Genomic DNA, 15,645 nt, shown 5'->3' on the forward strand with positions numbered 1-15,645 from the left:
AACTGGGGTGAATTGACATAACAGGAGGGCATTTTTTCTCTTCATCTTGCTGTCTCTGCAGCAAAACCACCCACATAACTGCATCAAGCAACACTGCACGACAATAATGGGCAAGATATGACATAGCATGCTTATGGCCTCATGCACTGGACATGTCACGCAGCATCTGAAATCAATGGTACAGCACAAGCATAGTCCATAACTTTGCAGACAATGCCACACATGATGAAACAAGAAATAAGGCTTGATTTGGTAGTCACAGATATTCAAAAGGGAATTGAAAAGGAAACATTTGTAGGGCTACAGGAAATGGAGAAATGATATAAAATAATATAATTCTGAAGGGGGTGCTGGGGAAGAGGGACCTGAGTGTTTATATACATAACTCTTTAAAGGTGGTTGAGGGATTGGCTAATAAAGCATACTGTATCCTAGGCTGTATTAATAGGGGCATAGAGAACAAGCGCAAAGAGGTTATGTTGAACTTATATAAGTAAATAGTTCAGCCTCACCTGGAGCATTGTGTCCAGTTCTGGGCACCATACTTTAGGAAGGATGAGAAGGCATTGGAGAGAGTGCAGAAAAGATTCACGAGAATAGTTCCAGGGGTGAGGAACTTCAGTTATAAAGGTAAGATTGGAGAAGTTTTCCTTGGAGAAGACTGAGAGGAGATTTGATAGAGACATTCAAAATCATAAGGGGTCTGGACAGACAGAGTAGGTAGGGTGAAACTGTTCCCTCTCATGACAGGATTGAGAACGAGAGGGCACAGATTTAAAGTAATTGACAGCAGAATCAAAAGCGATATGAGAAAAAGCCTTTTCATGCAGCAAGTGGTTAAGATATGGAATGCACTACCTGAGATTGTGGCAGTGACAGGTTCAATCAAGGCATTCACAAGGCAATTAGACTGTTACCTGAAATGGAAGAGTGAGCAGGGGGTTAAGGAGAGAAAGTGGAGGAACGGCACTCGGTGAATTGCTCATTTGGAGAGCTGGTACAGACGATGGGCTGAATGGCCTCCTTCTGTGCTTTAACAATTCTGTGAGAGAGCAGGGGAGTGAAGCTAATTTCAAATAGCTGACACAAGCACAATGAGCCAAATGACTTCCTTCTGTTCTGTAAGGGTGTATAAAGTTATCTGAGTCAAGCTTTCCAAATGCATATTATTTGAATCATTCCACCTAATCAGTATAACGTCCAAGAAGATATGAGCACCTATGGGATTTGTAGTCTCATAATGAATATTATAGATGCCAGAGGGTAGACCTTGACTTTGTGCAATCGTGTAAAATGGGCAATAGCAAATTGGCAGCCTGCATTTCTCTCTCAATTTTTATTTCTGTTGACTTCAATGAGAGAACAGGGTGAGATGTATATCTGGCCACTATCACCCATCTTACATTATTGTACAAAGACAAAATTGCCCCAGCCTCTTTTTGATAAATCTCACTTTTGAAGCAAACAATATAGAAATAGAGAATGCTAATATTAAAGCTTTGCCCTATTTGTTGCAAACATTAATCGTTTCAATATCAGTCTCTGATTTAAAATTTTAGCACACCAAGATAGCCTAATATAGATAAAAGCAAAATACTGCAGGTGCTGGGAATCTGAAATAAAAACAGAAAATGCTGGAAAAACTCAGCATGTCTGACAGATCTGTGGTGAGAGAAACAGAGTTAACGTTTTGAGTTTGTATGACTTCTTCAGAGCTAAAGAGATGTAGAAATGTGATGAATTTTATACTGTTTAAGGGGGGATGCAGCAGGTGACGCAAGATAGGGGGTTGGGGGAAAGCTAAGGAGAGATCGACAAAGATGTCATGGACACAAGGCAAAGGGAGTGTTAATGGCAGTGGTGAAGATTAAAGAAGGTGCTGATAGTGGTATAAAGGTAAGATAGAAACAGTTGTTAATAACAGAACAAAGGTCAGTGCGCTGTGAAAGCACAACATAGAAACAAGTGACACATGGCCCTGTGTTAGGGAAAAAGGATTTTTAAAGATGAACAAAACTTTAAAAAATAAGAATAAATAATTTGGATTAAAAAGGGGGTCAAGATGGGGGAGAGAGTTCATGGCCTGAAGTTGTTAAACGCAATGTTAAGCCCGGAAGGCTGTAAAGTGCCTAATCGGAAGATGAGGTGCTGTTCCTCCAGTTTGCGCTGGGCTTTACTGGAACATTGCAGCAAGCCAAGGATGGACATGTGGGCATGGGAGCAGGATGGTGTGTGTGTGTTGAAAAGGCAAGCGACAGGGAGGCCCGGGTCATGCTTGCAGGCTGAGTGAAGCTGTTCTGTTAACCAGTCACCCAGTCTGTGTTTAGTCTCCCGCATTGGGAGCAGTGAATGCAGTAGACCAAATTGAAGGAGGTGCAAGTGAAGTACTGCTCCACCTGAAAAGAGTGTTTGGGATCTTGGACGGTGAGGAGGGAGGAGGTAAAGCGACATGTGTTGCACCTTCTGTGATTGCATGAGAAGGTGCCACGGGAAGGGGATGAGGAGTTGGGGGTAATGGAGGAGTGGACCAGGGCATCACGGAGGGATCAGTCCCTACAGATGAATATAGAGTTGTGAATAATGGGAGCTTATGAAACTGAATTTTGTAATGCACTCTTTAAAGGCTGAGAGAATTTAACTCTTGCTTGTCGCAATGTGATTGATATTTTATTGTCACTGTTTATTTAAAGAACAAAGAGCAATCCATCAATTTGGAAAGTTTACATGGGAACGGTTAATGTAGGAATGGGTATTGTCCGAACCATCAAAACTATCATCAGCCATCCAAACTACCTTTCAAACAGAAATGATTTTGACATCGCAGTGCTGGAGCTTTCCTCCTGTCTCAACTTCGTAGATGTCATCCAGCCAATTTGCCTCCCATCGTCTAACCAGGTCTTTCCTGCTGGGAAAAGCTGCACAGTCACAGGATGGGGGACTCTTTCCTTTCAAGGTAATTAACAAATTATTTGATTTATTGTAAAGTTATAAAATGCAACTAAAGCTGTGGCTTTTGAATATGTGCTAGTGGCTTAGCGATTGTTTCATGCTCTGGTATGGTGAATGTGTGAGATACAACAAATCATTACTTTGTTATGCCTTTTCTTCATACTGAGTGAAGCTGGAGGGTAGAATTAGTACCAGGGGATGTCTATGAACTGAAATTCAAACTCAAAATGTTCTGAATTAAAACCATTTAAGTTGATTGCTAAGTGACAGAATTTGACCTGATTTAGGCTATATTCAGAATGTTAATAATTCTGTCATCTCATTATTGTTGCCTAAGTCTTTTGCAGTTCATATTTATAAGCATGACAGCTAATGCATCATGCTAAAAAAATCTAGCCCTTACTTTCAAACTCTTTCTATAGAAAAGCAGGAAGAAAATTCTGAAACATGTCTAACATAGCCCATTTCCCAAACTTGTCTAAATCAGCATGCAATCTATTGATATAGGCCAGAATTTTCTGCTCCCATTGGTGGCGGGCATGGGGGAGAATTCGACTGGAGGGGCAGAAATCAGCATCACAATGAGATCATCCAATGGTGTCCACCATGGCAGATCGTGAATCCTGCTGGAGGCCAGCGTGAACACCATTTGCATCTTGTTAATGGGATGCAAAGTAAGGCCCGACCAGAATCATCCCCCCATGCCAGATTTATAGTTACGCCAGCGTGAAAACACACCGGCCCAAAACACGTCTTGATACGCATGACGTGCAGAAGTCGGGACTTACCTTTTAAGCCTTGCTCAGATCGCGGACGTCCAAGAAAATGCTGGAGGCCTAAGCTTACCTGGTCCTGCAGGAAGACGTGCATCGCATGCTGGTTGGATTCTCATGCACATGGCTCTGCTGTGAAGGAGCTGTCGGATGGTAGGAGGTCTTCGTTGATGCTTCGGACCTACTTTGGAACTTCACAGATTTCGCCATGGGCTAGTACGGATGATCAGCGAAGGGGGTGAGGGGGTTGAGACTGGGAGGGGAGTGAAGGTAATGGGCAGGTGAAGCTGGGGGGCAGCAGTGGCAAGGTGTTGGGGGGCAGGGGCAAAGGTGTCGGGTGGGTGAGGCTGGGAGGGGGAAGAAGGGAGTCTGGAGGGGTGAAAGTATCTGGATAGAGGAGAGATTATGGGAGGAGGAGGGTGTAATAGGGGAGGATGGTGCAAGTGGGGATTTAGGTGTAAGGGGGAGGAAGGTGTAAGGGAGGGAGTCCTGAGGTGGGGGAGGAGGGAGTAAGGGGGGGGGAGGAAGGATTTGGGGAAATGAAGGTGTTGGGGGTGGTGGAATGTCCAGGTGAATATGCAAGGGCGGGGTCTGTGGAGTCAATGACTGCCTCCTGGGTAGTAAGCTGAGAGTGGTAGGAGGGGATGGTTAGAGTAACAGTGGGCAGAGGGAGCCAGTAGGATGGGAGGGTGAGGGTGTGATGGTAACGATAGAAGGGGTGGGGTTATGGAGGTAGACACAGACATAAAGGGTGGGAAGGATGGAGTGAGGGAGGTCAAATAGATGGGGGTGGGATTTTCCGGAAGGTAGGGAACATGCACGTTCACCTGGATGTCCTGGAATGACAAGGGTTCGGGCCGTAGGTAATGATGGTGATGCCACGGGGGTCCACAGGGATGGGGAAAAGGACATGGGTGACTGAGGGAAGGGAAAGGACTGGGGAGCTAAGCAAATACTTCACCACAACCAGGCTGTGATAATCGAAAGTGAGCGGAGCCTCGTGTTGGACGGGCACAGGTGCTGAATGGGAGTGTGATCAGTGGGTGGGTGGAGATGCAGCTCAGCTCAGATGTGTCCCCACCACACTTACTTGGACAACCAAAATGGAATTCCAGCAGGCAGCATTAAAAATGCTCGAGACAGCAAGAATGACAGCGAGAAGGCTCCACGTGCATTGGAGAGTGTTTGCATGAGGCTCCAGAAGGCTCTGCCACATACACTCCTCCTTCAAGGATCAGATGAGGTCCGGCTGCATGCAATGGAACTGCTCGTGGGTGTGGGGCGATGCAGGGGGAGTACTCACGAAGCCTGTAAATGAAGCTGAAAGACTACATTACACATTATTCAGTGAAAGTGATTATATTTTCAGATTATAAAGTGACAATATGTGTTCACCCATGCAACCACTTGTGATCAGAAATTCTTAACTTTTCTAGGCCTACCCCTTCTTCCAGATGCTGCGCTGACGTCCACAGCAGGGGTGAAGACAGCCTGTGCAATGGTTGGCTCCGTTGCCTTTTATGACTTCAGCATGCGTCCTCTGGAGAGCTGAGACCTGGAGGGCCCTGGCCTGATTTGGATATCCTGCTGTGGGCCAGGTGCACTTTCCTTGGCCTGTGGGGCTGGAGCTGATGGAGGCACAGGATCGGCTAGACATTCCCAAAGTCACCTGGGTGGATGGCATCGGGGTGTCGAGCTGCTGGTTCTGCTCCCTATGGATGCCCGACGGTCCCTGGCTGACTCCTTGAATAGAAGAGGAAGCTGGAGTGAGATCGAGCTGCCCCGTACCCCTCTCGCATTGACACTGCTGAAGGCCAACTATGGCGTCAGTGATGGAGTGCAGGGGGAGGAAGGAGTAAGTGGGGAGGAAGGTGTTGTGGGTGGTGGAATTTCCAGATGAACGTGCAAGGGAGGGGTCTGGGAGTCAATGACTGCCTCCCAGGAAGCGAACACAGGGTGGGTGTGGTAGGACATCGCCCTGGCAGCCGCCATCCTACCAGTGTTGACCTTGGTGCATCAGCATGTCCGCACTTTCACCTCAGACTGAAGGCAGACAGACTCCTCCATCATCCCTTGCAATCTGAGGAATGCATCAGACATCACTTCCTGATGTTCCCGTGTTTGTCTTTGCAGCTCCAGCAACTGATTGAGGACCGAGTCCAGAGGCTCATCATCTGACTCGGACTTGGCAGATTCCTTGCCTCCAGCAGTCCTCTGAGTGCCGGCGACCAAGGATGTCCCTGCTTCCACCTGCTCTGGAACAGATTGTGTGCTGTGCTCATCACATTGTGATCTGAGACTGCTATGCATCTGGGTCTGAGGCCTGTGTCCCTGCGCTGGTGGAGGGTGCAGGTAAGCACCGTGATAGGTCTTCAACGGTGCTGCCCTCAGGGTCCTCATCCAAAGTGGTCTTGGCATTGGAGTAAGGGTCAAGGTTGCCTGAGGACAGGTTGGCAGATGTATCCAAGAGAGAAAATAGAGATTATTATTACATGTAGAACAGTGGACTCAGAGTAGCATTGACAAAGGGATGATCTGGCACAGGATCTTCATGTGGGTGTTTGCCGCCAACCTCACTGTCAATGCAGAAACAGTCCATGTCCTTTCTGACCAGCTCCAACACACAACCCTCAAATGGAGTGAGAACCTTGATGTCCAGCACTCCAGCCCAGGTCTGGGACATCTCCTGTTGCTTGCACGTTATCTTGTCCTGCATAAAGACAGTTGGAGAGAATGTGAGCAAAACGCATGCCAGGCCAAATAGGAAGGATGCCAGATGTGCATGTGTGCTGAGTAGATCCATGGATGGGAAGAGGAGGCCGACTCCAGAGGAGATGAGGCCAAATGGAGATGTGAGAGTGTGTGTGAGAGAGTGAATGATGATGTCCCTCGAGCTGGCAGTGAGTGAGATGCCAGTGAATGTGTGATGGGCTTGTGAGTGAGTGAGTGAGTTGAGACTGATGAGATGGTTGACTTACTCTGGCAGCACAGGTGAGCTTATTCATCCTTTTGCTGCACTGGATGGCCAACCTCTTGTGTGCAGCATTGGCACTGACCACTGCTGCCACCACCTCCCTGGAGTGTTGAAACTGATGGGCCTACTCCGACCAGAGAGTGGAGTAGAGGACTTTGCGGCTGTCCACAGTGTCCAGAAGGAATTCCAAGGATGCGTCACTGAATCAGGGGGCTGCACTCTTCTTGGCTTTTGGGGCCTTGTCTTCACGGGAGCAATCCTGGGCTTCAAAAATTGAGAACTGTGCACGCAGCTGCAGTTTAAATATGACGCCCTGCGTGAGGTTGCAGCGAGGTAACGGTGTGGTGGGCAAATCAGAGGCCGCCCGCCAGTGAGATAGCGTGTTTCCTGTGAATGCGTAATTTATGAGGCGGGAAGGAGACGATATGGCCATTGCGGCTGGCGGGTAAAAGTCCTTTTTCATGTCTGCTACTGCAATCAGTGCAATTCTGGGACAATTCCACCCATAGTCTAAATTACTTACCCCTGTGTGCTTTCGATTTAAGTGTGGTTCTGTTTATAACCTCATCTAAATCATTAATGAAATTGGCCAAGATAACGTTAGACTACTGAAGATGCTCAGGTCTTGAAGTTTTGCAATTTGAATGTTAGTTTATGAAGGCAAAATGGATTTGCATCAACTTGCCTTGCCAGCTATTCAATGAATAATCCTCCACCATTTTTGCCAGCTCCAATCTGATGCCACCACCAAACGCATCTTCCCCGGTTTTCCCCTTTCAGCACTCTGAAGGGACCATTCCCTCCACAATACCCTGATACACTCCTCAGTCACGCCTAATACCTCCTTCCTCTCCTACAACACCTTTCAATGCAAGCGCAGGAGATGCAACACCTGTCCTTTCACCACCTCCCTGCTCACCATTCTAGGTCCCAAACACACTTTCCAAGCAAAACAGTGATTTACTTGCATGTTCATGTTGTGGTTTCCTGTACATTGGGGAGACCAAACATAGACTGGGTGACTGCTTTGCAGGACACATTCGTTCAGTCTAAAGCTTCCGGTTGCTTGTCATTTAAATTCACCATTTCTCCCATTAAGACCTTTCTGTGGACTACAGTGTTCCAGTGAAGCTCAACACAAGCCCGAGGAACAGCACCTCATCCTTCAACTCGACACGCTACAGTTTTCTAGATTCAACATGGAGTTCAACAGCTTTAGAACTTTTCACAGGAGGGGTGGCATCGTGGTACTGTCACTGGGCTAAAATCAAAAGGCTAATGCCCTGAGGCATGAGTTCAAATCCCACTATGGCAGCTGATGGAATTTGTATTCAATTAATAAAAAATCCAGAAGTGAAAGCTAGTCTTAGTAATAGTGACCGTGAAAGTATCATTGCTTGTTGTAAAAACCCATTGGCTCACTAATCTGCTGACCTTAACAGGTCTGGCCTACATATGATTCCGGACCCACAGAAATGTTGATGACTCTTAACTGCCCTCTGAAATGGCCCAGCAAACCACACAGTTCAAGGGCAATCAGGAAAGAAAAATTAATGTTGCCCTTGGCCTTGGCACCCACATCCCATGAAAGAATAAATTTAGATCATAATTTCTACTTTCATCTTGTTCTATGTGCTTTTTTGGCTTTTTTTTGCTAGATTGGTCTTGTTTCTTTCTTTATCCCTTCATGTTGCATTCAGATGGGTGCCACGTAGCCACGTATGCCTCATCTGGCCGCATCTTTTACTCCTTTGCTCTACTCATTACCACTCATTCTGGCTGTTGCATCATGAAATCTTTTGTTATTTAATCTCTCCTGCCCTCCATTCCATACAGACTTCTCCTTTTCTTCACCCTACCCCCATCCCCACTTGCATCGGCCTAAGAACTCTTACATTTCCATCTTCAGTTCTGTTGTAGGATCATCTTGAACTGAAACATTCACTCTGGCCAGAATTTTCTGGCCCCTTTGACGTCGGCTGTCATGGTGGTGATAATATGGTGAGAAGGCCAAAATTCGGTTTTGCACCATTATGAAACCAGTTTGCAATCGTCCTCTCCACCCATCAATGGCAACCCACATTTCTCACCGCCACATTTCGGGAATGTCATTTTAATACGTTTGCATCTAATTATAAGCCCTGCTCACCGGAATCATCCCCCTACACATAAAATTTACCACCCACATCAGCATGACTTCAGAACAGCGTGATTCACAACAGCCTTTAAAAGGCATACATCTGGCAACCTGAACTTTGAGGGGAACCCGGAGTTGAATGCACACAACGTTGCACAGCGCTCGCAAGCATTACCTGTAGGACATCAAGGAGGAGAAGCTGTGCATTTGTGGGGGGTCACAGGCAAGTCGCTTTTTCCTGACTGGCTTTCAGTGCAGTCCTGGAGCAAGGGCTCCAGTGCAGGTCAGCCTGGAGGGTGCTGGGGGCAAGGCAGCACAGACTGAAGGAAATACTCTAGTATGTGCTGGGGGTGTTGGGGAGGGGGGTATTGTGAGAAGCAGCCACGCTCTTGGAAAAGCCTGTCAAAAGTGAATATTTTTGCACAACCGCGACAGTTCAGCAGCAGCTCCATTGACATGCTTGGAGTCGGGCCTCTGAAGCGTTTCTGCCCACTCAAGCAACACAAAGACATGAAAGTGCCTCCAAACACTCAGACCTTTTCACCCTTCGGGTGCAATCTGCAAATTATTGTGCGTTTTAGGAGGCAATAAAGCAATTGGATGACTGGGCAAGTTGTAGAATCCCCTTGAGAAAGGTGGCCATGGCACAGTCACTGGTGGAGGCACTCACAGCCCTTTGCAATGTCTTTATTAAAGTTTGGACCAAGGATGCAAGGTGTAACAGAACTTGTCTCAACATTGTGATGGAATCTGTGGTTTCAAAGCTTGTATTTTTTGACATGGGCCCAAACAGCAAAAGGAAACTGACCTTTCTGGTTTCTAAGGAGACTAAGATTGAAACTGAGAATGGAACCCAAAACATAGGGGAGAATTTTCTCCCTGTCAGGTGGGCCGGTCGGGAACAGGCACGAGCAGGCCTGGAGCTGATCACCCCCTGCGATTTTACGTGGGCAGGCCAATTAAGGCCCGCCCAGCGTGACGCACGGCCGATAGCGCTCAGCACTACCTATGTGAACGGGGGAAGGAGGGAGAGTCGGAGCCTGCACTCTTTCACGCATGCATGTGGAAGAGCACAGAAATCTCTCTGAGGCACGGAGCTGCCTCAGGGAGATTAAGTTCATATTGAAATTTTCAAATAAAGAAAGGTAAAAATGATTTAGTCCTGTCCCCTCACCATCACATGAGCTGGGACATGTTTATGAAATGTGAATAAATTATTTATAGATTTTATTAAACTTTCAGGAAACCTCATCCCGCCCGTGGATGAGATTTCTTGAAAAACGCGAAGGCCACTTGGGCTCTTTGCCTGCCTGCCAACCTTAAGGTTGGACGGGCAGCATTGATAATTAGCTTAATTGTATTTTTAATGGCCTTAACAGGCCTTTGACAGTTTGGCAGGCACACGCCCGACGTCACCGTGCATCATTTTACGCATTGCACACCGATGCGAAAATTCTCTCCATAAGAAAGGACACAGAACCATCCGAGCTCAGTAGTTACTGATGATTCCAGTAGTGCATTATAGTCAGGCTGAAGAAGACAGAGGTTCGATTCAGAAACTGAGAATAAGCAAAGAAACATTTGCTGCAGCTGTTTCTGTTACTTGAAGATAACATTGATGGATCTACACCATCCAGACCACCCTAAGCTGACTTGAATAGTTTTTGCAGACGTGTGCCATATTTGGTGAAGATTGTGCCTGTAGAACTCAGGATGGTTCTACACTGTTGTCAGCTGAGGATCAGGCAAAATCGAGGCTGAAATTCTTCATCAGGAAGACAGAGTTTTGAAGGACTTTGTGACTGAAATTAATGACATATGTACTGACTGGACTGCTAGCCAATTTGTAAGATCTGTCTTAGTTATATCAGCCATTTAATGTGTAATTTATGGTTTATAATTTACCACAATATGCCCATTAATTCATGTTTAATTTATGTTGATTCTGGGTTTTAGAACATAGGCGGTTATCTAAAATGTATTTATTGCTTGACTTTTTTGACTCTTGTAAGGTAAAATACTTCTGTTTTAAAACGTGGAATTTTCATTCTTTCAGTAAATAACTGGGATCTCAGATTTCCTTTTTTAAAAATGCTACTGGTCTCTAACAAAGATCATAACAACATTAGGGGCTCTTTGTGGGATTTTGAATCCACAGATGGTACGGTGCTGGGATTTGCTGAAGTTAAGGCTAACAGGATTTCACAGTGAAATTTATTGTACTTATGGAGAAGCAGAATGGCTTTGTCAATTGCTGAGACTTTTCTGGAGAGGCAAGATTTACCCCTGAGTGATTTGCAACAATTAATGAAGGTTAGGTTATTCACCTGAGCAGGAAATTTAAAGTTAGCCTTAAAAACAGCAGAAATATTTGAGGCAATTGCACAACATTTGGGATTGGAAGAAGAAGAGGCTGACCCAGGTAGAGTGCAGGTTGAGTTGGCTGGAATTAAGTTGCAAATGAAGCAGCTTGAAATTAAAAAGGAATAAGAAATGAAACTATTTGAATTGGAAAAGGATAGAAAAGAGCAAATATTCAAACTTGAAAGAGAGGAAAAAGAAAGACTAAAATAAATGGAAATGTAAACAGCATGAAATTGAACTCCAGGAAAAGAGGTTAGCAAGGGAGGGAAAGGATAAGGAAAGCAACAGAATTTCAAAGAGAGAAAAAGTCAGATAGTATGAACTGGCTAAGAAAAGCTGGGGTTACGGGGTGTAAGAGAGATGTATGGCTCAAATGATGAGTCAGGGATTGAAAATTCTCAGATCAAACTCTTCGTAATAAAATGAGCCATTACTGAGGCATTAAAAAATTTGGATAGAATATTACACCATCATCCAGAGAGGTCTCAGGGCAACATACTCAAGCTGCTAAAGAAAATGAGTCCTTGTGTATAGATAGACCGAGGGATGTTCTTTCGCAATGCATGATGTTGATATGGGAAAAGCTACACCCATCAAACAAAACCCTTACTGACTCAATCCTGGAAAATTGGCTTAGGTCAAAGAAGAAACTAAATTTATGTTAGACAATGATATCATTGAAGTAAGTCAAAGTAGTTTCAATAAAAACAAAAAATTCTAGAAATACTCAGCAGGTCAGGCAGCATTTGCAGAGAGAAACAGGGAGTGGAATTTTCCCAGATTTGCACAAGGTGTGGTAGCAGGCAGGAAAAAGGAAGTTTTATCCACTGGCTTGTTAAGAAATAAGTAAGTAAATAAGTTATATTGGTATCTGTGGGTATTAGGATTGAGTTTCAGCTTTAAAGTTTAAGTTTGATTTGCGTTTCTGTATCTGTGTGTTAAGAAAGGTCAAATTGAGTCTTAGTTTCACTCTAAAAAGATGCTAGTATTTCTAATGAGAGTTTATGACTTAAGAAGTTAATCAAAAACAAAAGTAGAAAAAAAACAGCGCTGTTGCCTAGCAACAGGAATCCAAAGAAACAGGTCCCTCCCACAGACACCCACAAGAAGAAAGACAGTAGTTTATTTTGGAAGCTGTTAGAGTTCAGCTGGTTTTGAAGATTGCTGGCAGAGAAGCAGTCTAGAAGGGGCACTTGGCCAGCTCCAAGCTAAAGTTGGTTGAAGTAGCTGCCAGAGAGAGACTGGAGAAAGAGGGACAGATAGCCAGTCCCAAGCTAAGGAAAAGACCCAAAATCCAGGGGAGTGGAACAAGAGGAAGTACCAACTTCCTTCTAGTCAAAGCAAGGATAGGAATGTGCAAAAGGTCCTGTTAATGAAGTTAAGGGTGAAGGGCAGAGAGAAAGGCTCCAAGCTTCAGATTTAAAGAGACAAAAGCTGCAGAAAGCAGAATTAAAGCAAGAGCAGCTCGCAAAAGGCAAGAAGGTCCAAAGAGACGGCTGAAAGTCTGTAACTCTTTGCTATGGGCATGTGAAGCAGTGAAGCTGTTGACAGCTGAGCCAGTAAGAGAGAGTGCATACAAGACACCTTGAATGCATGTGGTGACCCAGGGGAGAGGAACATCAGAAGGAGAGTTCGAAACCCTGGACGTGAACCCTTGCAGAAGGTATCTGAGAGAAAGCATCAGTTTTGGAGAAGATTCCAAAGCGAGTCTTTGGAGAGCGGAGATTGGAAGCCCTTGTGTGGAGGATGGAATTCAGTGAGACTGATTGGCTCATGATGTGACAAGTGTCTGGGGGGAGGTGAGGAGAGATCCATAGCATCTGGTTGAGGTGCCACCTGTCACTTGGTTTCAGAATGTGGTGTGTCTGACCACAGGGTTGCCAATTGGTTTAAATGGACTTGTATTTACTGAGAATGTTAAAGTATAACTTGTAACTTGTGTTATTCTTACAAATCTGTATATATCTGTAAAGGTATAGTTGTGGGTGAATGAGGATTGTAATATTGTTCATCTTTCCTTGTTTAACAAATGTTTTATTCTTTTGTTAAAAGCTCATCAGCTGACTCCTGTGACTCTGTTCAGTAGCTACTCTCCACGTATCTAAACAAACAAATTAAAGTTAGGATCTATCAAGCTGGGTTCCACTCTGGGATATGTTTGTCCCTTGGTAATCTCAGCTGGGATCAGAACTGGCTGCAATGGCGGGTTTTCACATGGCATCGTCCCATCCCCAGCATGTCCCACCTCATTAATAATGCATTTCTGGAAAACATGCCGGATCGCTGGCAGGTCAGCCTCTGATTCGCCCACCCCACTGTCACCTCAGGCCAACAGTAATCCGGGTGCCATATTTAAAGGGTGCCCTTGCACAGAGCTAGCACTCTCTAAGGCATCAGAACCTGCAGGAAAGTTATAGCTGCCAAAGGGAGGAAACATGCTGCCCTAAATTTAGCGACATCTCACTCAGGTGCCAACTGGACACAGTGGAGACCTGCCATGAAGTCTTCTAACCCGGCTCTGGACGAAGACCTGAAAGTAGGGTCACCATGCCAGCTTGGAAGGCGGTGGCAACGATGGTCAGCGCTAATGCTTGCAAAAGACGGTGAATGATCTCCTCTGTTCTGCCAAGGTAAGTCACTCTTCTCTCTCAACTCACACACTCACAAACCCATCATTCATCCACAGGGATCTCACTCACTGCCAGGTCAAGGGACATCACTATTCACACTCTCGCACACACCTTCATCTGCCATGCAGATCATGTCCTCTTCCCGTCCATGGCACCACTCAGTACCCACACATTGCCAGGCATTGTTCTCATCTGGCCTGACAGGTGTCCTGCTTACTATCTTCATGCAGGAAAAGCTGACACACAACAAAAGGGAGACATCACAGACTGGCGGAGGAATGCCTGACATCAAGATCCTCACAGACAGTGTCATCCAGCTGGCCGACGACGATCTGGACTATTCCTGTGCTGATGGCGAGGTCAGTGGTGCTCAACGAAGTGAAGATCCAGCAGTGCAACATCCATCAGACAAGCATACTGTGGGCAGAATTTTCCATGCCCACTGGCGGCAGGCATAATAGGTGGCAGACAATAGGTAAGCAGACAATATGACATGATTGGTTTCACGAAGGCGGGAAGGCAGGTCGCAATTGTCCACTCAGCCCGCCAACGGCGGGCCATGTCTCCTGCCATCGATCATCAGGGACCTCATTGCAATACATCAGCATATCGTTATCAGGCCATCCCAACAGGCTTTTGCACCCCTGCTGGATTGTCCGTCCACGTCACTGGGAAAGTACGCCGATGTGTTTCACAACAGCACAGAGTTGACATGCACTTGGCGGCCTTCACTCTGGGGGAACTGGAGGTGGGTGAACAGCATCGTTCTGCAGAGCTCGCCAGGGTTGCCTGTTGCTTTGCAGGCTTCAGGTGCGCCGGGGGGTTGGGGTTAAGTGCCGCCCTGCCTGACTAGTGGCGGGATGGGGGCAAGTGCAGCCTTGCCGTTGAGGTGACTTTTGAGGGTGTGAATGAGCACCGTGATGGGACTTCAGGGAGGTTGCCTCCAGATTCCTCTTCAGATGCTTCTTCCGGGCTTGATTGGAGGCCCTGGGTCGTGGACTCTGTCAGCTGCTTGGCAGGTGTGCTTGCAAAAGCAAGGAGAGATAATTAGTGTATGGCAGTGACCTGTGAAACAGGACATATCACTCACGGCATGGTTGTCTGATGGATGTTGCACTGCTGGGTCCTCACTTGGTAGAGCAGCACCGACCTCCCCATCAGCACAGGACCGGTCTAGATCCTCTCTGGCCAGCTGGATCTGTTTTCAAAGTCCATGAGGACCTTGATTTCAGGCATTCCTCCACCAGTCTGAGACCTCCGTCTCTTGTTCTGTGCCAGCTTGTCCTGCATGGATAGAGATGGAGAAAGTGTAAGCAGGATGTCTGCCAGGCCAGGTGACATATATGCCTGGCCTGTCTGGGCGTTGAGTGGTCCCATGCACGGGATGAGGACAATGAAGGTGTGTGTGAGAGAGTGAATGGTGATGTCCCTTGAACCGGCAGTGAGTGTGGGCCCTGTGGATGTGTGATGGGTTTGTGAGTGTGTAAGTTGAGTGAAGAGATGAATGAATTACCCTGGTGGAATGGAGGAGATCATTCATCCTTTTGTGGCACTGGATGGCTGTCCCCTTTTGCAGGGTGTTGGTACTGACCACTGCTGCCACCACCTCCCAAGCTGGGTTAGTGCTGTTGCTGCCCATCCTGCGGCCAGAGCAGGGATAGAGAACATCCCAGCGGGCCTCCACAGCATCCAAAAGTCACTCGAGAGAGATGCATTGCTGAACTTTGGAGCTACAGTCTTCTTCAGTTTCAGGGCCATTTCTTCTGTGCAGTAATGGTGAGCTGGAAGCACAAGGATGTGTGCTTGCAGCTGGTCTTT

General features: G+C 46.3%; 1 protein-coding gene across 1 annotated transcript in view; it reads left to right on the forward strand.

The window, feature by feature from the left end:
- Positions 1-15,645, forward strand: part of LOC121276759 (transmembrane protease serine 9-like) — a 151,782-nt gene that overhangs the window by 121,937 nt on the left and 14,200 nt on the right. Inside the window, exon 19 of the mRNA XM_041185305.1 lies at positions 2,691-2,953. Within this exon, the coding sequence (XP_041041239.1) occupies positions 2,691-2,953 (263 nt within the window). The remainder of the gene's footprint in view (positions 1-2,690; positions 2,954-15,645) is intronic.

Source organism: Carcharodon carcharias, chromosome 4 (genome assembly GCF_017639515.1).
Source record: "Carcharodon carcharias isolate sCarCar2 chromosome 4, sCarCar2.pri, whole genome shotgun sequence".
Taxonomy (NCBI): domain Eukaryota; kingdom Metazoa; phylum Chordata; class Chondrichthyes; order Lamniformes; family Lamnidae; genus Carcharodon; species Carcharodon carcharias.